Raw genomic sequence first — 23,183 nt, 5'->3', positions numbered from 1 at the left:
TATTAATTCCTGTCCCCTTCAGGATTTCTGGATAATGGTTTAAAAATGTGTTCTTCTACATTATTATTGAGAATATAAAATCAAGACTTTTCCATGTAATTATTCATTAAAAGTGTAACTAAATTTTGCCTTGGAAGTCGCTGGCTTTTAATCTGTGAGCTGAGCTTAAGTTTTAAGGCACCGTGTTATTTACAGAGTCTTCCAGTTCTTGCTTGTTTTCTAGAAAAGTCAAACCTGGTTTGGCATGGTATCAGTTTGTGGCTTCAGAAGATGTAAAAACCACATTAGCAGTAAGTGATGGAGCTTGGGAAACCCTGTACATACAGGATGAGTTCTCTCTTTGCTGAGCCCTTTACGTCATAGCCATGGTGCCTGTCTGAAGGTTGGTGTTTTACTGAGAAAGTTGACGACCTTCCTGATGCAGCCTCTCTGCATCCATTCCTGGTGGATACCTCGGAATCTTTGCTTTTACTGTTAATGGTTGACTATAAAACAGTGTGCTCCCTGCCCCCCCTCCCTGCCCCCTGCAGAAGTATAACAGATGTAGTTTTTTATAATTGGAGATACTTAATACCCTTTCTTTTTTTTTTTTTTTTTTTTGGTTTTTCGAGACAGGGTTTCTCTGTGTAGCTTTGCGCCTCTCCTGGAACTCACTTGGTAGTCCCGGCTGGCCTCGAACTCACAGAGATCCGCCTGGCTCTGCCTCCCGAGTGCTGGGATTAAAGGCGTGCGCCACCACCGCCCGGCTTAATACCCTTTCTTTAAAAACGTTTTTATTAAATTTGTGTGTGTGTGTGTGTGCGCGCGCATGCATGTGTTTGAGCCACAATGTGTGTTTGTTGAGGACAGCTTGTGGGAGTTGGTTTCCTCTTTTCATCCTGTGGCTCCTGGGGATCACATTGAGGTCACCATCCTTTGTGCCAAGTGCTTTACCCACTGAGCCATCTTGGTGACCCTTGTTCTGTCTTAGCAGGATGCTCCTCGTTTATTATGATTTTTCTCCACTTCCTACCTTATATTTTAGCTGCTCTCCCACCTGCCTTATGCTGTCCTCTAGATTTCCTAGGAGTCGGGGTTCCTTGTTTGAGCATCTCTTGGAACTATCTGCTTTGCTAGGCTACAGTATGGAACAAGAGCAACTTAATGCAGAAGGTGTTTATAACTGCTTATAGCTCCAGAGTACCCCACTGGAGGGGAGGTGATGATGGCTGGAGCTGGTGGCAGCTAGTCCCAGTACAGCCCTGGTCAGGAAGCAGAAGGTGATGACTGCCTGTGCCTAACACACATGCTCATTTTTATTTGGTCTTAGACCCCAGAACATGGAATACCATCCGTATTCAGAGTAAGTCTTTCTACATCCATATTGAGAGTAAGTTTTTAACCTAAAAAACTCTAAAAAGAAAATCTAAGACAGTCCCTCAGAGAGCCAGGAACGGTGGCATCTGCCTTATCCCAGCACTAAAGAAGGCAGAAGCAGACAGGTCTCTCTGAGCTAGAGGACAGTGTGATACACATAGTGAGTTCTAGGCCATCCCAGGCTGTATAATGAGATTGTCTCAAACAAAACAGGACACAAATTCCTCCTAGACATGCGATCTGCTTCAAGCTCCTGCCCATCAGTTTTCCTGCCGTTGTGGACTGTACTCTAAAACTAGGAGCCATAATAAGTACTTCCTTCCCTAAGTTGCTTTTATCACATATTTTACATAGCAATAAGTAAAGAAGACCGTTTTAGAAGAAGACGTGTTCAGACAAGAAGGATCCAGGACACGACAGAAGACAGGTGGGAGACAGGCGCTGATTTTGGTGGCAGTTCTGCTCCCCATCAAGTTAACAGTCAAGATTCGTCACCACGGGCTGGAGAGATGGCTCAGAGGTTAAGAGCACAGGCTGCTCTTCCAGAGGTCCAGAGTTCAATTCCCAGCAACCACATGATGGCTCACAACCATCTATAATGAGATCTGGTGCCCTCTTCTGGCATGCAGGCATACATGCAAGCAGAACACTGTATATATAATAAATAAATCTTTAAAAAAAAAAAAAAAGATTCGTCACCACAACGACACTTTTGTCAGTATGACACCAAGACACATCACATTTGGGCCGTTACCTTCCACCATTGTCTCATAGACTCATGGCCATCTCACAATGCAAAGTACACTCAGTCCATATTCAAAAGTCTGCAGAGTGTTTAATAGTTTCAGTACTGCTATAAAAGCCCAAAGTCTGAGTCCCAGCTGAGACTGAAGGCAGTCTGGACAGGATCTCGAGTCGCCCTGGGTGACCTGGAACAACTTGCTATGTAGATCAAGCTGGCCTTGAACTCACAGAGATCGGCCTGCCTCTGGGTCCTGAGTGCTGGGATTAAAGACATGTACCACTATGGCCAGCCTGAAGGCATTCCCTTACCTGTGAGCTCCTATCATCTGAAAACAAGTTTCATGCTTCTAATACACAGTGGCACAGAGTAAACATTCCCGTTCCCAAAGGGAAGAGTTGGGACATAGCAAAGAATGATGGGAACAGAGCAAGATGCAACAGAGAAAACACCAGAACCTGCACTGCGTGTCCAGCGTCTAGGGCTCCAAGAGACTTGGGTAGTCTTGCACCTTCCACTTCGTCCACCTGCTGGCAGAGTCTCTCTTGAGTTAGATTCCACTCTATGCCTGCAGCTCTCTCCTGGGGATGTCGCATGGTTCTGGCATCTCCAGCATCCCAAGGTCTCCATTGCAGCTTAGGCTTTACCTTCACAGCTTCATTCCGTAGTCTCCAGGGGGAGTCTCTTTACAGGAACTCACGCCTTGCCTCTCATTGTCTGGCCTTAGGAGCTCTGAAACTTAGACACTAGCCCCCATGATCCCTTCAGTCCTTTATTTTTCTGCAACACCATTATCATGTAGATGGTATGACCAACTTCTGCCACCTGCTTGAGATGGAGCCTTCCCTCCTATGTGCGTGCTGCCGCATGTACACACACACACACACACACACACACACACACACACACACACACACACCCCAGTTTCTCTGTGGTGACCCGGGGTGGATGGGGTAGTACTTTGCTAGGCAATAGCTTCTCAGGAACAGGGAACCCTTCAGCTTAAGCACGGCCCTTTAATTGAACTTGATTTTACAAGGTGCAGCCTCCTGTATCTTCCAAGTCTTACTCTCAGGTACCTCTTCAGTGCAGGCCTGGGAGGTGTCTCCTTAGGATTCCAGCTGCGCTGTTCCCGGTACTCTCCATCAGGCACCCTCTGCCGGCCTCTCGGCCTCTCCTTGCCAAACATCACAGGTACTCGCCTGTCTCCTGGCCGTTCCCCTTTCTCTCACCCCGGAGCTGCTTCTGCACAGTGAGCAGCCCCCGTGCCACAGCTTGAATGCCGCCTTCGATCTTCTTCTGCCAAACAAATTAGTTCATTACCTTTAAATGCACCTTCAACGTGAGACCTCAGCCGTTCAGCCTGAAAAATGAAACCGTGTTTAAACACCTGGGGACGAGTGTCAGTCAAGTTTAATAAATTCCATTAAAAATATTTGATTTTTGTGTTTTTCCTCCCTTATCCCATGCTAGCCTTGAACTGGTTGTGCAGCTGAGGATGTCCTTGAACTTACGGTCTCCTGCCTTCTGCCCTGCGAGTGCTGGGAATGTGGGCTTGTGCCATCGCACCCAGTATTATGGGGCTTTAGACATTTAACCTAGAGCTTCCTGCATGCTAGGCAAACACTCTGCTCTAGGAAGCCACATCTCTACCTCCTTGGATTCCATTTTTTACATGTAAATTATTTATGTATTTCTCTTTTCAATTACCATTGTTTAAAATGTGAAGGAAAGAGGTGGGGCATTGATATACTTCTGTAATCCCATTTTAAGGCTGTACTCGGCTACAGAGTAAGACTCTGTGTCAATAAAGCAAAATGGACAAACAGAAAAGCAAAACAAAGCAGCAGAAGAGAGAAAATGCAAAGGAAAAAGCAACACTCTCTAGGCATGGCCTCTTTGATTTTCGTGATACAAAGCATCAGTATAGAAGTTGGATGGCCACAGCCATTCGGCCTAACTTTTCTTTCAACAGAGTTGACCTTTGTCCTCTCATACATATATCTCTAGTACACCTTTAAACAAAACCATTTTAGTGTGTGTGTGTGTGTGTGTGTGTGTGTGTGTGTGTGTGTGTGTAATTTTACTTTGTTTCTCCCTAACCTTGGGATGCATATATGGATTATCAAGTATTTTCCAGATGCCTGGATTTCATCTCCTGCTGCTGCTGCTGCTAATGTTTTGGTTGATAGTATTTACTTAGTTGATCTTTCCTGGACCATGCTGTTCTGCTTAGCCCCTGTCACTCCTGTCACTTCTGTGGCACCAGCAGCCTGGTCTTTTCATGTCAACAGCTTCTTCAGGCTCCCACTAAAGCAATACTGTCCTAATGTCTTCTGATTTTAATTAAGAGTTCCTTCTGTCCAAGTGATCGCAAACGGCGTTGTCAACTGTCCACTTCTGATCAAGCACAGAGAGCATGCCTGGCTTCGTGATTTTCAACATAATTTATCCCTGAGCTTTTTCAACAATGGTGGTGGGAACCTTGGGCATTTATATCTTTGTTAAATATATTAATGGTGAAAGAGTAACGAGCATGAAAGTGTCATGAGAATATTCCAATATGCCAGCAAATAAGAGGATAAAATTATCAGTGGGGATAAAATACCAAAAAATTGGAGACCTATTTTGAGCAGAATAAATGCAGTGCCTTTGTTATAAATGCCCACGTGCACACCTGCCAGCCCTCAGCAGGAGCGGATTTGTCTGGTTAACATTGGCTCATCTGAGATTTCAGGACATGGAAAGAAATGAGTGAACGGTCTTTTCTTTGTTATACAAAGGCTTCCTGTGCAGCTAAAACACACACCTATTAAATATTACGTTTTAGAGCAGTAATCTGTCCTCTGAACAAATAAATTGGCAAGTAAAATATTTTTCCAATTATAGAGGAAATAGTTTTAGTAAGGGATGGAGCTTTTTGTCTCATTTTATATTTATTAACTATATTAACTGTTTCCTATTCTAGAGTATTTGGATATGAGTTTTCTATTTTGTGAGTCAGTATTCCAAATTCTTTTTTATTATAAGTTGACAGTTTATAATTATATAAGTCTATGGGATACAAAATAATGGTATGATTTTTGAATGCGGTGTAGAACAATTAAATCAATATAGTTGTATCCATCACTTCAAACATTTAACATTGAGAATGTGCTAAGAACATTGGAAAGTTACTCTTAGTTATTTCAAAATGTATCATACACAGTTATATTTACCATGCTGTGCAGTAGGAGAGGGTGGGGGATACTGTGTGAGAGTTTATGTGCTGGTGCCTGTGTGTGCATACGGATGCTAGAAGAGTGTATTAGGTGACCTACTCTAGCACTCTCTGCCTGTTCTTTTGAAGCAGGGTCTTTTACTGAACCCAGGGCTGGGATTTTCTTGACTAGACTGGAAGGCACCAACCTCAGCAGATCCTCCTGTCTCTGTCCTCCTCAGAACTGCTGCTGTCTGTGTGTGAAGAGTATTTGGCTCACTGCGCAGGTGCTGGGATCCAGAATCTGTAGTGAGCACTTGCTAGGCCATCTTCCCAGCTCCCAGTAGTTCTTGGTTTTGAGCATTTGCTAAACCCCCTTCATACTCAAATTCTGAATGTGAGATGCTGTTATTTAATTCTCTGCTTAGCTCAGCTGGGCCTGTTACTATTCTGTAAATATTTTTCCCTCTTGTCTATTAAAAACTTTCTTGTTTATTATGAAACCTTTTATTCAGCTACTTTCTCTCTTAATTTATGTTAGAAAAATCAACACTCCTGATTAACTGCAGAATTTTGTAACACGTGTTACCCAGTTTTAATATATGTTCTCCTGTAACGGATCTTTCTACCTTATTTTGTGGTAGACTATTTAGGTTAGCAACATTTCCCATGACTCTTTTTAACATATTTTCTGTTATCCTTTCCATCTTTTAGCAGAGATTATTTTCCAACCTCCTGGATTGGGTCCTTTTCATCACACACATGCACACACACACACAGACACAGCCCCCACCCCAGGAGTGTTTGGAGGGGGGGGGATGAAGATTAGCAAGATAGAAGAGGCATCATCCTCCTTCCCCATGGCCTCTCCAGCCATTTACCCTGCCAGTCAGTGTCATCTCTGAAGCGCCTCTGTTCTTCCCAAGACCTTTATCCTCTTCCTTTAATACACATGGGACTGGGGCTAGATCTTAAAACACTTCATATTTTATCAGTCAAGTCAAGTGATCATCTCTCTCTTCTCATGGTCCCTTTTCTGTTTTCATAGTCCCCACACATATGCACATGCACACGTTTGTACATATATACACATATGTAAATGAGTCCACCTGTGAGAGAAAACTTCCATCTGTCTTTCTGACTCTGGCTTATTTCACTTAGCATGCTGATCTCCACTTCCATCCACTTTCCTGCAAATGTTCTTCTTTGTAGCAGAATAAAATTTCATTCTATTTATCTATCCATCCATCCACCCACCTACCCACCCACCATCCATCCATCCATCCATCCATCCATCCATCCACACACACACACAAACACACACACACATATCACATTTTCTTTATCCTTTGATCTATTGAAGGACATCTGGATTGTCCTTTTTCTTGGCTATCATGAATAGTGCAGCAATAAATAAGGATGTGCACCTGTCTCTAGGATACATTGACTTACAGTCCTTTGGTAGTAAAACCATGAATGGTATAGCTAGGTCACACTCTAGTTCTAATTTTTATTTTTTGAGGACCCTCCCTGTGGAAGCCCATTTTTAGGTTCCTTGTAGCTTTACCCAGCAGGTCTGCATAGAGAGAATGATTGGACCACAGGCCTGAGTGCAGGTGTCTGAGATGGTCTGCACTTGGCTGTGCTGGGGGGAGGTCTTTTGCTCCACCCCTTGACATTCCTTTAAATACCCCAGGGCAGAGACAGTCAAGGCCTGATGGATTGGGATCAAGGCCCTCTCGAGGCTATCCTGTATTTTCTATCTGTTTTTCTCCCCTCTATCTTTCTAACTATTATTTCCTGCTGCTCCTACTCAAGAGTACTCTGGGGAAATGTGGGGGTGAGGGATGCCTCCCCCACACCTCCCAACACTGATTTCCATATTTGCTGTAACATTTGCATTCCTATCATCAATCACTAAGTGGTTTTCTTTCCCCACATTCACACGAGCATTTCTTGTCATTTGGTTTCTTGATGATAGCTGTTCTTCCTGAGGTAATCAGTCCAGTTTTTCTTTTCTTTTGATATAGGGTCTCTTGTAGCATATACTGTCTTTAACTCTCTATGTAGCTAAGGATGACCTTGACCAGTTGCTGGGATTACAGGTCTGTGGCTGGTTTATGCGGCATTGCAGATTGTACTGAATTAACCCCAAAGGGATTCATGCATGCCAGACAAGCACTCTACCAACTGAATAGTATCTCCATCTCCACAGCTTCAGTTTCCATATCCCTGATGGCTAGGTAGGAGTGTTGGAATATTTTTTGAAGATTTGTTGGCCTTATGTATGTCATATATATACATATATATGTATATACAAAAGACACTGAAGAAAACAAAACACCAATGTATTTTGAGCATATTCACACCATCTCCTCTCTGTGCCACACCTGGCCCTGGGCTTTTTATTTGGCAACCTGTGGCTTCTAGGATGAACATAATCCTCTGTGTTGAGTAACTCTCATTAAGTACTTTTATATGAATATATTTCATATATAATATACATAAGAAGCTTATAAAATACTAGGTTACTATATGGCTTTTTCAAACATCCTTGGAGTTTTTCCTTCTGCAACTCCTTCTCTACCTGTATGTCTTAGTTGAGAACTCTCTGTTCTGTTAGTCCATTTATTGATTGGTTGGCCTTTTGATGTTTATATTTGTACTTCTTTATATATCCTAGAGGTTAATTCCCTGTCTGCTGTGTTGTTGGAAGACCTTTCCACACCATCTCTTCCACTTGGGTGGTGGTTACCTGTGTTTGTATAGAAACTTTTTAATTTGATGGATTCTGCTTGTCAGCTCTTGGGACCATTTCCTGTTGTGTTTGGGTTCTTCCAGAAAATATTTGTCTGTGGCTTTGAAGTGTAGTGTTTTACCTAGGTTTTTCTCTGCCATTTTTAAGGTTGCAGGTCTTATATTAAGGTCTTTGATCCATTTTTGAGTGTGTGTGTGTGTGTGTGTGTGTGTGTGTGTGTGTGTGTGTGTGTGTGTAGGAGGGGAGAGATGGTCCTAGTTCCATTTTTCAACACGTGGACATCCCGCTTTCCCGCCACACTCGTTAAAGAGACTGCCTTTCCCCAGTATTTGTCTGACACTGTTGTTGTCAAGTGTTAGATGTCTGGCTGCAGCTGTGTGGGCTTATTTTCTTCATTCTCTATTCTGTTCATGTCTTAGTGCCAAAACATACAGTTTTTGTTCTGATAGCTCTAGTATAATTTGATGTCAGGTGTGCAGTACTACAGCATTACCCTCTCTCTTTCTTGGGATAATGTATGCTTTCATCTAAATTTTGGGAACTTTTTTTCTTACTTCTGGAAGAATATCATTGGAATTTTGTTAAGGATTGTGTTGACTCTGTGGATTATTTTTGTGGGAGGTCTCTGTGTTCTGGTGTTTTGTTTTCTTCAGTGTCTTAGAGTTTTCATTGTAGAGTATAGGTCTCTCTTTTGCCTCCTTTGTTAACTTAGTTTAGTCTTGTTTCTTTTGAAGCTGTTGTGATTGAGATTTTTTTTCCTTCTAATTTCTTCCTCTTCAAGTTCATTACCAGTGTATAGAAGGCTACTGGGTTTTGTGTGTTGATTTTGAATCCTGGCACTTTTCTGAAGGCATCTAAGAGTTTTCTGGTGGAATATTTAGGGTTTTTTTCCATGTCATCTACAAGCAGGGATGCTTTCACCTTGGCCCTTCCTGTTTCTGTCTATCCCTTTTGTTTCTAGTATCTTTGATCTAAGTCTTCTAGCACTATATTGAATAAGATTGGTGATAGTGGGCATCTTGTCTTGTTCCTGATTTTGTAGGAAATGCTTTTGGTTTACAATATCTATATATGCAGTTGATCAAAAAGACAGCCCAAGTTGATGAGGACGGGGTAGGATTTTATTTAAGTTATATAAAATACAAAAAGGTAAAAGATTTTGGTCAAGGATTAGAATGCCTCCAAAGTGGAAATCGGCGTCATTGTAGCTCAGAGGTTTATGGCATTCTCAACACTGTTGTTCCACATGGGAATCCATGGTAGCGGTTCTTCTCTACTTGGTGGAGGAATTTGGGCAACTTGGGTACAACTGATTGATGGTTGGCCACATAGTAACATGAAAGGATGCAGCCCTTTTAGAACCGAGGTTTCCGTTGCCCCTTTCTCAAATGCAGAAAAGAAGGATTCCTAGTACCAAAAGGGCAGAGACCTTGTCAGATGGAGAATGGGAACAACATTTTGTTTTGTTGAATGAAAGGCTCAGTATCTACTAGAAACAATAGTGGCTGTAAGAAGCCTGGTGCCGTGTAACAACCCGGAGCAATTGGGGTTTCTCTGAATATAATTGCACAAAATGTGCTCTAAGTGGGTCAGTGAGCTGTAATCAAACATGTAGATCTGAAGAATAGTGTCGCTGTGTCCTCTGTCATATGATTGCTCAGTGCTCAGGCACCCTGCCAGAAGAGCTACACAAATTGTTCTCCGTGTGCCCTGGCTGATCTCAGAAACAAGGCAGAAGGGTTTATAGCTTATGAATTCTTTTCTCTGACTATGTAGGGAAGCTGAAAATTTACAATATAATATAGTTTGAGTAACATCTCCTCAATTGTATAAGAAAAATAGATGATTTAGAACATTTGAACATCTGCTTAGATTCATCAGGCTAATGCAGGAAAGGACTGAGGAGTCATTGGGTTCATTTTGAGATCATAGCATACTGTATTTTTACAACTAGTGTGTACCTTCCCGTGTTGACCGAAGCAGCAGTTGGGACACGGTGTAGGGTGTAGGTGAGGATGCATACAACCCGTGGAACGAAGCCCTAATTTGTTTGCTTGTTAGGACTTCTAGTAGACATGGAGATTTGTACGCTACCATTTTTGTTATTTGCTGCAGACCTGAGTACCCGATTTACTTGATTTCTTGTGTGTGACATAACGGACAGGCCCTGGATGCATGGAATTGGTGATGGCTTTTGTACTTTTGCTATTACGCCTTTCTTGGAAAACAAAGTAAGCTTTTCATGCTTGAGTAAACACATTGATGTATTATGAAACTGTCAGACTCTTTGAACAATTGGCATTGGCTCAGTTATTCAAATATGTGACTCTTTTCAATGGCTTTTATGTTTGGTGATACTTTAGTACAACTAGTAAAAAGAGATTGCCGTCCCTTAAATCTTAACTGATGGTTAAAGAAATCTCAAGGATTAGCACCCTTTGAAAATCTTCATTATCAAATCAGTCCAATTAGTAAAACCATTTGTGCAGATATATAGCTCATTTAAATAATCTTTTTTTTTAAATCTTAAAAACAGTAGTTCGTGCAATACTCCTGTCACGTGACCTCAGTGTAATCTACTTTATCCCACCCAATGTTCTCTCACTGCAGTCTCTTCCTGTAGGTAGCATGGCTTTTTACAGAGACCCTGGAACTTTGTTTCCTTTTAGAATTTTGTTTGCATGGTAACCCTTTTCAAGTTCTATTGTGTCTTTAATAATCATTTTTATTATTTGCATAATACTGAATTATGTAACAACTGGCTAGTCTGTTTTCCTTATTCACAATGTGCTTCCTAGTTTTTAACATCATAATGTAAAGATATATTTATGTACTATGCTTACTTTTGCTATTTTCAGTTATAGTATGAGGAGTGGTGCCCAGTAGTATATCAGTAGACTTGTAAAGTTTTGTCTGTTTTGTGTTGCCCACTTGCTTTTTAAAAGGCAGTGTATCTTTGGATCATTATATAAATAACCAGTTGTTTTTTTTAAACCAATAAAAGGAGAAGATCATAGCCATTCTGACAGGTGTAAGGTGGTATCTCAGAGTCGTTTTGATTTGCATTTCTCTGATGACTAAGGATGTTGAGCATTTCCTTAAATGTCTTTCAGCCATTTGAGATTCTTTTTTTGAGAATTCTCTGTTTAGCTCTATAGCCCATTTTAAAATTAGATTGTTCAGTATTTTGATGTCTAGTTTCTTGAATTCTTTATATACTTTGGAGATCAGTCCTCTGTCAGATGTGGGGTTGGTGAAGATCTTTTCCCATTCTGTAGGCTGTCTTTTTGTCTTATTGTCCATGTCTTTCGCCCTACTTCTCAGTTTCAAGAAGTACCATTTATTAATTGTTGCTCTCAGTGTCTGTGCTACTGGTGTTATATTTAGGAAGTGATCTCCTGTGCCCATGCGTTCAAGAGTACTTCCTGCTTTCTCTTCTGTCAAGTTCAGTGTAACTGGATTTATGTTGAAGTCTTTGATCCATTTGGACTTGAGTTTTGTGCACGGTGACAGATCTGGATCTATTTGTAATCTTTTACATGTTGACATCCAGTTATGCCAGCACCATTTGTTGAAGATACTTTCTGTTTTCTATTGTATAGTTTGGCTTCTTTGTCAAAAATCAGGTGTTCATATGTGTGTGGATTAATGTCAGGGTCTTCAGTTCGATTCCATTGGTCTGTATGTCAGTTTTTATGCTGTTTTTATAACTATAGCTCTATAGTAGAGCTTGAGGTCAGGGATGGTGATGCCTCCAGAGGTTACTATATTATACAAGATTCTTTTAGCTATCCTGGGTTTTTTGTTTTTCCATATGAAGTTGAGTATTGTTCTTTCCAAGTCTGTGAAGATTTGTGTTGGGATTTTGATGGGGATTGCATTGCATCTGTAGATTGCTTTTGGTAAGATTGCCATTTTTACTATGTTAATCCTACCTATCCATGGGAAATCTTTCCACTAAATATTAGCATCTTAGAATCAACATTTGAAGCATCCTGTCATCCTAGTACAGACTTTCTCCTTTGTAAATTCATTTTCTGTTTTTTTCTTAAGACAGGGTTTCTCTGTGTAGCTTTGATTCTTTTCCTGGAACTTACTCTGTAGCCCAGGCTGGCCTTGAACTCACAGAGATCCACCTGCCTCTGCCTCCCAAGTGGTGGGATTAAAGGCGTGCGCCACCACTGCCTGGCTTCATTTTCTATTTTTTAACTTTTTTTTTAAATTTTATTTTATAATTTAATTTAATTTTACATATCAGTCACGGATTCCCTTGTTTTCCCACCTCCCACCTCCCCATTTTCTATTTTTAACAAGATAGTATATGCAATCATTTCACAGTTTTGATCAGCTGGGGACAGGGGCCTTTTGCCTCCCCTGGGCTTTTGAGAACCCCCAGCTCCGTGCTGTTTTAGAGGTGTGCTTCCGTATCATCAGTGGCCTGTCTGCTTTCCAGCTGGAGTGGGTCCCACTACGTAGCTCTCGATAGATGTCCATTAGTGGAAGTTGAAGATTCAGCGCTTTCCGTTTCTTGCCTTTCAAATATTGACATAATGATTTTTATCAATGTGGATGATAGAATATTATTATGACTTATGTTTTCCTCCTAACCAAATCTTATATTTATATTATGATTTTCTCTTGTGCTGTACATTCCTGGGAACCAGCTCCATCCCTGTTTGCCTGTTTGGTTGTCTCCATGAATGGTTCTGATTTATCTCTAACATGTGGAGAGTTGTGGATTTCTTCATTGTACTTTCTACCACATCAGATAATCCCTGAGATGAGTTTTCATTCTTTTTTTTTTTTTTTTTTTTCCAAAACTCTCATCTGGGAGCCTATATATCTGGCTTCTGTGTTTTCAGGTTATTTTCATAGATTGTGGTTCAGGGGCTTATGGGAATCTCCCTGGAATTTCTATTGTCCTTCTGAGTTTTGTTGCTTTGCTATCCTGAATGTCATATCATTCTTTTAAGTTTACATCCACATTTTGACAGATTTCTGGGGAAAGTGTGGAAAAGTAAGTTTTTCATATTTGGGTGGGAAATAACTTCTTGTCTTTTAAAGGCATGTGTCATTGACTTTTCAGGTGTGTGTCAGGACTGGTGCTGATCTGAATTCAAACTCCCTGTCAGTCGCTTCCCCCTTTATTCCACTCATCTTCGGGAGTTTAAAATTCCAATTAGTTCTGTATTTACTGTAGAACTTTTAGTTCTATTAGTTCAATATTCCTTAATTGTGTTTTTTCTATTCCATTAGTTATTTTTGCATGATTGTGATCAGAATAACGGACAGAAACAAGGGAGGAAAGATTTATTTTGGCTTATGGTTTTGGTCCATTATAGCAGGGTAGATATGGCAGTGGGAAGAGATGCATTTATGGCAATGTGAGCTCAAGGAGGGGCCTATCCACATCATGATGGACCAGTATTCAGAGAAATCGAGGTGAAACCTGGCTCTGGGCTATAACTATCAAGTGATGGTGACATTCTCTTTCCAGTTAGATTTACCACCTACTGAAGCTTCCATAAGTCCCCTCCTCACAGCACCACCAGATGTGGGATACAGTTCAGATCCAAACCGGAACACGTTCGTGTTGTCCTGAAGGTGTGCCCTTGGGAACAGAAAAGCCATGTTCTGCAGTTTCCTGTGTTTGGACTCCATGTTACTGGCATGGGTTGTTGCTTGTGGAGTTGTTTAGTTTTCCTGTTTTTTCTTCTTTTCTGTTTTTTGTTCCTCCTATTTTACCATCTCTGAGTTTTGCCAAATTTCTTCTGAGGAAGTTTGTTCATTTTATTTACTTCTCTTAGAATCTTTTGTGGAGGCTACAATATTTTTAAATTTCCAAGTGTTTAATTCAAACTTTTCTTGATTTGGTAACTGCTTCAGCTTGATTCTCCCCCCACCCCCATCCTGTACTTTTTAGCTGATGAAGTTTTCTTTGGTTCCTTGTATTATTTCTCTTGTGGTGTGTGTGTGTGTGTGTGTGTGTGTGTGTGTGTGTGTGTGTGTGTGTGTGTCTTCCTGCATGTGCATGCGTACACACTTGGCTTTTGGCATATGGTAGGCTTTTTTCTTAGGTATCTAGAGAATATAGACTGTTTAAATTAGAGATCCAGATCCCAGGAATGTGGGTGAGACGAGCATGTGCAGAAACTGTGTATTGGAGGTGGGGGACATCATGTCAGCTCTTCTCTATGATAATTGGTGTCGTTAGGTCTGTGCCCATGCCAGGAGTCCTGGTCGCCCCCAGACAGGAGGACGGTGAGCTCTCTCTGATAGCCCTTGACTGGTGGTTTTTGTTTTTGTTTTGGTGTGTGTGTGTGTGTGTGTGTGTGTGTGTGTGTGTGTGTGTGTGGCGGGGCGGGGTTGCCTTATTCTTGCCCTTAAAGCCCTCATGCTTTAACTTTTTCGGTTAACTTTTTGCCTGACTATGAAGGGCAGAGAAGAGAAGACAAGGATTTAACTGTTCCTTAAAAATGAATTTTCAATCAGTTTTCCTTCCTTTAGAGGTACTTGTCCTAATTTCTTTATGGCTACTTACAGTACAGCTACTATCCTTCCTTCCTTCCTTCCTTCCTTCCTTCCTTCCTTCCTTCCTTCCTTCCTTCCTTCCTTCCTTCCTTCCACTTTATTATTATTTGTCCTGCATTTTGGCTTTAAGAATTTTGCTGCATAATTATTGAGTTTGCCTCTTGCTTTGTGTGTTAGTAGTCTGATATGGAAATACAAGATATAGATATGATAGCATAAAAGGATGGATTGTTGAACCTACTTTTATTTTTTTATTTTTATTTTTTTTGGTTTTTCGAGACAGGGTTTCTCTGTGTAGCTTTGCGCCTTTCCTGGAACTCACTCTGTAGTCCAGGCTGGCCTCGAACTCACAGAGATCCGCCTGCCTCTGCCTCCCGAGTGCTGAGATTAAAGGCGTGCGCCACCAACGCCCAGCTGAACCTACTTTTAAAGAGCAACTTGTTTAAAATGCTTTACATTGGTATAGATTTTAGTTTATTGATACAAATTTAAAGTTAGTTTTGTTATACTGTATGTATATTTCTACTCTTGTTTAAAGTACTATGTTTATGTAACTCATTTAAATTGTAATTGATAATTAAGGAATACAGATTAATAATTAGTCTTCTATGATAGTCAAACTTATAGTCATGTTAAGTTTTCTAGATATACATAGATATAATTCATTTAAGTAGGTAATCTTCAAACGCTTCAAAGACCTACAGAATATGGCATTTAAAATGTTTTGAAAACTTAGACTTTCTGGACAGTAAGACACATCTGCTCCTAGCAGCACCGATTTATTTCAAAGAGAAATATGAGCATCGAAGACACTCCATATGGAGTTTATCTTCTTCCTTGCAAAAATAGCCATTTAGGCAAGAAACTGTTCTTGCCTGAACTGCTTGACAAAATGTTGTATCAACTGGACATTCAGGACCCATAGAAAGGTGACCACAGAACTTTGCAAGGCGAGATGGTTCTTTAGGTTCCTGCTTCACAGAAGAAACTGCCAGACATTCTACAGGACACAGAGAAAAAAATAACTGAGAGACTAGGCCTATGGGCTGAAAATGGATGCCCCAGTGTTACAGAGGAACTTTGGATGACTGTCCAGGCAGGCAGCTGTCTCTGTCATTCTAGATTTTTGGAAGTTGCTTACAATGCACTTCCTGTTTACTTAGGTAATATTATATCCTTCTGGGGTCTTTGATGTAGTTAAAGACTAGATAGTTATAATTTTCCTTGATTATGATACAAGATAAATTAGATGTAAAACTCTAGACTCACAAATATAGGATAGAGTATTTTCTTTAATTTTGCCAAATACAAATAGACTAAATATTGTAACTATAATTCTTGCTTGATAACTGTTTTCTTATATGCAATTTTACTATGTTAAAGTTAAAACCTTCCTTTTTAATTAAACAGAAAAGGGGAAATGCTGTGGGATAATGCTTTTGTACACTGGTTTAATAAAATGCTGATTGGCCAGTAGCCAGGCAGGAAATATAGCCAGGATAAGCAGATAAGGAGAATTCTGAGAAGAGGAACGCTGAGTGAGGAGACTCCAGCCTGTTGTACAGGGAACAGCATGTAATGGCATACAGGTAAAGCCACGGAACACATGGTGACATATAGATGAACAGAAATGGGCTGAGTTTAAGTGTAAGAGCTAGTCAGGAGTTAGCCTGAGCTAATGGCCAAGCAGTTTTAATTAATATAAGCCTCTGTGTGTTTACTTGGAGGACTTGAGTGGGAGAGATTTGTCCCGACCACCGGCCGGGACACAGGAACACCTTCAGCAACAGTAGTCTTCATAGGCTTATTGCATATTTTTATATTTATGTTCATCTCTGTACAAATTTAGTACATTGTTGGAGGGTGCATTAAAAAGACTACATAGTCATTGTGCTTCGGCCATGGGAACCAATGCAGACTTTTGATTCCTGGTCAAAATGTTTTCTACTTGCTGCAGACACTGTGAGATATTACATCTAAAACCAATAGAATTAATGTGTTATGTTTTGTATAAACAGTAGTTTTAATTAAAATTCTTCTAAAGTAAATTATTATGTTTACATATGTGTATTTAATATCACAGTTTTAATATTAGTTTTGATGAATAGAAGATGTGACAATCTATTCTCATGAAGTTGCTTATTCATTTTTTAAACATTTTTAGTTTTAAATACTTGTAGATGGAATTGGAATTTGCAAAAATGATATGTCCTGAGAGGTACTTTGTACACAGTTTATGCCAATGATGTCTTTATATGATCAGGTTACTGCTCAAATGAGGAAATTGGCATGGGTACAGTCTTCATTAGTTTTAAAAGACAAACCGAAATATTATTTTAGCTCAAAGAGTCATGCAAATGTATGTGAAACTTACGTTACACCATTTTCTCTTCCAGCAATTTTTCCAGCTAGTCAAATTACGAAAGCTTGGACTCAGTGACAATGAAATTCAGCGGCTCCCCCCAGAAATAGCAAACTTCATGCAGCTAGTAGAGCTGGATGTGTCTCGAAATGGTAAGAAGACATCCCACGTGATCATCCTCTTGTCTCTTGATGCTGGGGACGTGATTAATAACAATGAGTCTATAAAGGTTATTGGAGATGCCTTTTCTGGTTATGGGAAAGCTATGTGTACTTTTTTTGGTGTGGAAATTAATGAGATTTAAATTTTATGTTTTTGAGACATCTCACTTTGTAGCTCAGGCTGTTCTTGAATTTGCAAACCTCCAACTTGACCCTTCCTAAGTACTGGGATCCCAGGCCTGTCTCACCATGCTTGGCTAATAACACCTTAAATAGTTCAGTTAACTTCAGATATTTGCCAACACTATTCTTGTTACTTTTTAAAAGTGGCTTCAGTTTTCACCTCTCTTGACTGGAGACCACATGACTTACTTCGCTCAGTTTGGTTTGGTTTGGTTTGGTTTTGTGAGACAAAGTCTCACTTTGTAAACCTATCTGGCCTGGTTCTCACTGTGTAGCCCAACTGGCCTTGAAGTTGTGGCAGCCCCCTTGCCTCAGCCTCCCAAGTACTAGGGCTACAGGTGACCATGACCAGCACTCACTTATTTTACTGAGCTTGTAATTGAGAGCTGGTGGTGAATGCTTGTTTGGATGCTGATATACAGAAGTCATGCCCCAGGGAAAGGTTGGTTTCTCCTGATTATGCCTTAGTGTGCTCTACCCCACAGTCTGACTGACGTACTGTGAGCTGTCTGTGTGCTCTACCCCACAGTCTGACTGACGTACTGTGAGCTGTTGTGTGCTCTACCCCACAGTCTAACTGACATACTGTGAGCTGTTGTGTGCTCTACCCCACAGTCTGACTGACGTACTGTGAGCTGTCTGTGTGCTCTACCCCACAGTCTGACAGTATGTTGACAAAGCTGAGCATGCCTGAAGTCTGTGTAGGGGTGTAATGTTTCCTGCCCTGGGGACGCTCACTTTGTCCCTTTGAAATTTCTCATTCTCAGCCTTGCTCTCTACAAGCGTTGGGGCCTTGTGAAGGTCCCAGCAGTTTTTCATGTTCCCTGAGACTGTCTGAGAAATACTGAGGGCCTTAAACTGTCCTGGAAGAGCCCTGCCTCCATAAGTAACCTGCCTGAGAATGTGCTGTGTTGGGGGTGAGTCGGGGGAGGCAGGCACATGGCATGGGGGCACGAACCACCATCCAGCACAGAGAGTGCGGCATGGAGCATGGGTGGGTTCAGGGATTTCTTGAAGGTTGTAAAAGCCTGCCGGGATGACACATCCAAACAAGGTCCCTGTTGCTATAACTACCAGGAACAGGGTCTCAGGCCAGTTCCAGATGGGCAGATCTCAATGTGCTTCCTTTCCTTTCCCTTTGCCGTTTATTTACTATTAATTTTTGGCAGATAAAAACCACATCAGTATAAATTTCCAAGGCAACTGGAGTGGATAATAAAAGTCAGAAAGCCTCCAGCCTGAGAGGCAGTGCGAGAACCTAGCCTGTACACTTGAGGCATTGTGAGGATCTGAGGCCGTTGTCTGTGCTCTGTCTAGTCTCTGCTTCTCTGTTGCGCTAATTGGAGCTGCCTGCTGCAGACAGAAGCTGATTGTCTGAGTTCCCTGCCCAGCCTTTGGGTTGTAGAAGAGCTAAAACCAGGGCTGGCCGCTTCTCGGTAGGGCTTTCAATGGCCTCTTCAGTTCCTGAGTTTCTAAAACTCAGTGCTTTGACCATGGGGGATGAAGGCAAGGTGGTGGTACACACACCCATTGGATTGCTGCATGTTGAACTTGAACATGCAGTGATTACCTGAACGTTTTATTAAATTAGAGATTCTGAAGTAGTGGGTCTGGAGTGGGCCTTGAGATTGTGCCTTGGTTCCCAGGGGCTGCTAACCCTGCCAGTCCGTCAGACAGTAGCAGGAGTTTAGAAGGTACCACTTAGACTTGCTACAGACTTCCTTCAGAAGTTTCATGTGATAATGAGCCTAGCTTCTCTCTGCCACAGACAACCCTGCACCTCTGTGTGTAGGGTGGGAAGTCTCCAAGATATGCCTGGTTCAGGACAATAAGCTCGAGCTGACTTAAGCTCACGGTTTCTTGGATTTGTCTTTCCTTGCTTAAATGAAAGATAAGAGAGTTTTGTGTTTCTCTCTAAGAAAGTCTGTATGTAAGGTTTTTCAAAGGACTGTTTCCTGGACCAAGGAGAACTGCCTAGACCCCCAAACCCTCACCTTTGTGACTTCGTTTTCTGATATTTCAGTCACGGAGTCAAGGGAGATATGGGCTTGTGGCAAAGAGTGAGCTCATGAGGCAAGGGCACTGCCTAGGCGTGTTCTAGGCAGTGAGGGCATGCTTTGGGGGCAGGGGTATGGAATAGAGGTTGCTCCCAGAATTACTGGCTGGGGACCGTAGGTCAGAGTCCTGGGTCTGTCATCAGTACCAGATCTGCTTTGGATTGGCTCTTAACTCTGCCGGGCTGTGTTCTGTGAAGGGATGGAATGAGGGACTACTCCTTGTATGATACACGTGAGCACCGAGGTACATGTTAAACATGCAGGCACCAAAAATATAGTGAGAGAAAAAGATATTGCATGTTTTCCTTGAATATAGATAAAGGACAACTGGAATACAGTACAAGGAATTGATATCTGGATGCGTTGTTAAAATCTTACATAAAACTTGCCAGGCTTATTACTTACATTTCAGGTAAGAGGCATTCACTGTGGTGCAGAGCCTGTAGCTCGACACTGGAACTTTATGTCTGTTTCCTGAGTCCACCTGTTCGTAGCAGTCCTAGGGAAATGGCCTCTCATAAGAAAAGATGTTGACCCATAATATGATCTACTATCCAAGGATCCAGGACAGACTTTCCTAACGCATCATGTTTCCGGCCCCAGTGTCAGTAGATTGAATTTTATAGTTGATGCTGTAATTTGACTTACATCATTGAATCATGTCATTCTCCTTTCAATTTAGTTTTCCCCAAAGTGTAAGGCCTAGATCACTGGCCCTAGCTGAGGTCATTATTGGTAGAAATGAAAAACTCTAACACTTAATATTAAATCATGGAGAGAACAATATCCATGTTCCAGTTTTATCCATGAGTTGCTGTGTATGAGATCTTATAAAACTGTATTTATATAATATGCATTTCTGATGTTGAAAGTAACTTTGTATTAGTTGTTTAAAACACTTTGCTTTTTTTTTTTTTTTTGAAAAATTGAGATTAAAAGGGCAGTTTAAACGAGAAGTAAAGAACTCGGAGTATTACAGTTGTGCAGGTGGGGTGGGGATGGCCAGGTGGAAGGGGTGCTGGTTAGTTAGCCTATCGATCCTGGCTTGTGACTGGCTAACTAGCAAAGACAAGTTAACAAGAACTTAGATGTAAGGTCTTTCCAGTATAAGTAAAAGCGCCACGGACGCTCTGCAGGGACAGCAGAACCCATGTTCTCTTCTCTTCTGGAGCTTGGGATCGGTTTAATGCTCGGGCAGTTTCTTCTGTCCAAGCAGGGAATGCCGAACAATGCGTGTGGTCTGCAGCTTTTGGCTTCTTGAGTGTAACTTATAACTAGGCTTGAAACCCACTGAAGTGACCTTGTGTTTGCTTCTGAGTCTGCCCTGAGAAAAGGCCTCTTCGGGCAGCACAAACCTAGAGTATCCCTATGTCCTCCTCCTCAGTTACTCGGTATTTCTATTTGGTTCCTCTGTGATTAACTATGTAAATCCCCACTAGAAAAGCTGCACAAGTCTGCTTTTACCCACGGCACACCTCAGACGTGCCGTAATGAAGCCATTGTTCTTCTTTCTCTGGCTACCTGACTCGGGCCCAGGATTAACACCCTGCTTAGCGCATTGCACAGTGGCTGGACCTGGAGAGTTTCCTTGTCGCTATCACCATTAACCATGCAAAAGGAAGCGCACAGCTGGACCTGCTTGGCTGATGCAGGGTGGCTAGACAGCTCTCACATAGAGCTTGTCCCTTGCTTCACAAGTTCCTGCTTCCTCACTTGAGCCCTTTCTGCCTTAGTTTGTACCTTCTCGTGGGTTAATACAGAAAAAAGAGGGTTGCCTTCTACTCACTAAAGGCAGAGTACTACATACTTAGTTACTATTCTCTTGCTCTAAAGAGACACCATGACCAAGGCAACTTACAAAAGAAAGCATTTCATTGGGGGCTTGCGTAGTTTCAGATGTCCATGACGTCATGGTGGGGAGGCAGGCAGGCATGGTGCTGGAGCAGTAGCTGAGAGCTTGCATCCTGATCCACAGGCAGCAGGCTGGGCCTGCTATGGGCTTTTGAAACCCCCAAGTCCACCCCCAGTGACATACCTCCTCCAGCCAGGCCACAGCTCCATCCTTTCTAAATAGTCTACCAGCTGAGAACCAGACATTCAGACATCAGCCTCTGGGGGCCATTCTTATTCAAACCACCACAGTACTTAACTCCAGATTATTGTGATGATTTTTTAAGTGACAGTAGAACGGAGTTGGGCTATTGTGATTAGGAAAATTATATTCCAGGGCCAGAGAGATGGCTTAGAGATTAAACCACAAGTCCCTTTTGATGAGCATATTTATACTTTATGTTTCTTGCCGGTCCTCAGTCTTTTTTGTCCCTGTCTAGAAGGATCTCCCTAAGGGTATCTAACTTGCCCATACTATACCAGAACATAGGAATGGAAAAGTAGACTTCTAATGTGGCTCCTGCACTGTTATCAACAAAATTGTACTGAATAATAGAATATTTATATAGCATTCTCTTTTTCTTTCTTTAAAATAGCAAGTCCTTAATAACTAAAAACAACACCTGAGTATATGGATTTTAGGACAAGTTCTTTATTTAGTTACAGGTTCTCCATTTTTCAGTGGCATTTTATCTTCTTTCCTCTGCCCTCCCCATGAGTGCTCCCCAGTCTTCACATGCTAAGTTGCTCATTGATTCCACCCCCCGCCCCCATAATGGTGGGTTTCTATCCAGCGGCTGATGTAGACAGCAGAACTGACCACAGTGCTTTCTCCTGGGATCAGATCAGATCAGATCACATCGGGTGGTGGGCTCCGATGCCATTCGGGAGATGCTGTGAGTATCGGCACTGCTGCATACAGCCCTGAGGGCAGCGGGGGTGGGGTGGGGTGGGCAGTGCCCACACAGCTTGCTTCACTTTGATTTTGAGGTCATCCACCTTGTCATGTGGCTCTGGCTTGAGGCAAGTGGCGCCGAGCCTTGGGGATGGTTCCTCTTTATGGATGGTCCAAGCCACACACACCCTCACCGTTGTACAGCATGTCAAGCTAGGAAAGACAGCTCTGGGAAAGGGACAGAGGACCTTAGAGGGAAAGTCTGGGAATGAGAAGCATCACTAAGAACTGTGACTTGGTGGTTGTGTGTAGTGACGGTTTGATGCTAAGTTACTGGTGTGAGTCCTGAATAAGCTTTCAGTCCAGTTGACCTATCTGCTTAAAGCCCGTAGTGAAAGTGACTATGGATCCCTTCGGAAGAACAAAACCGCCTTAGATTATGATGCATTAACATGCTTTTAGTTAACTGTAGTTCTCGTTTTTGTGTACGTTTCTATGTGTTTGTGTAGGCTGTGTGCATGCGTGTGCGCCTGCCTGCATGAAGTGTGTGCATGTGAGAGGTTGATGGCGGCTCTCTTCCTCAGTTGCTCTGCACCTTGTTTTCTGAGGTAGGTCTCTCACCGATCTGGCACTCACTAATTAAGCTGTACTGACTGGATTTTTTTTTTTTTTTTAGATTTTTCTTGGCTCTGCTTCCCCAGCACTAGGGTTATAAAGGGTGTGTTTCTGCACCTGGCCTTCCTTTTGTAGTGCAGGTGCTGAGATTGAATGTACCACTTTATGTTTGTGTGGTAGGGACTTTTCTGATGGGGTCATCTCTTTACCCTCTTGTTTGTTTGTTTGTTTGTTTTTGAATACTGAGTATAAGGTTTTATGTTAAGGTCGTCTATCACTTAAAGAGGGAAATCCACAAGTATTACAGATAAAGAACTACACATAAATGGCTGTTATAATATTACCCATTGACAATTTTAATTCTCATGTAGTCATGGGAATAGTACGAAATAGGAGGTAAAAGTACACAGATAATTGATTTCTGGGTTACAAGG

At 41.8% G+C, this 23,183-nt stretch overlaps 1 protein-coding gene across 3 annotated transcripts in view; it reads left to right on the top strand.

The window, feature by feature from the left end:
- The window catches only part of Lrrc1 (leucine rich repeat containing 1), a 119,921-nt gene that overhangs the window by 33,858 nt on the left and 62,880 nt on the right, over positions 1–23,183 (top strand). For all 3 annotated transcript variants that reach the window (XM_059268257.1, XM_059268255.1, XM_059268256.1), the window contains one exon: positions 16,983–17,100. In XM_059268257.1, coding sequence (XP_059124240.1) covers positions 16,983–17,100 — 118 coding nt within the window. The remainder of the gene's footprint in view (positions 1–16,982; positions 17,101–23,183) is intronic.

Source organism: Peromyscus eremicus, chromosome 7 (genome assembly GCF_949786415.1).
Source record: "Peromyscus eremicus chromosome 7, PerEre_H2_v1, whole genome shotgun sequence".
Taxonomy (NCBI): Eukaryota; Metazoa; Chordata; class Mammalia; order Rodentia; family Cricetidae; genus Peromyscus; species Peromyscus eremicus.
Note: the sequence above shows the minus strand (reverse complement) of the source record. Positions and strands in the feature narration are given on the sequence as shown.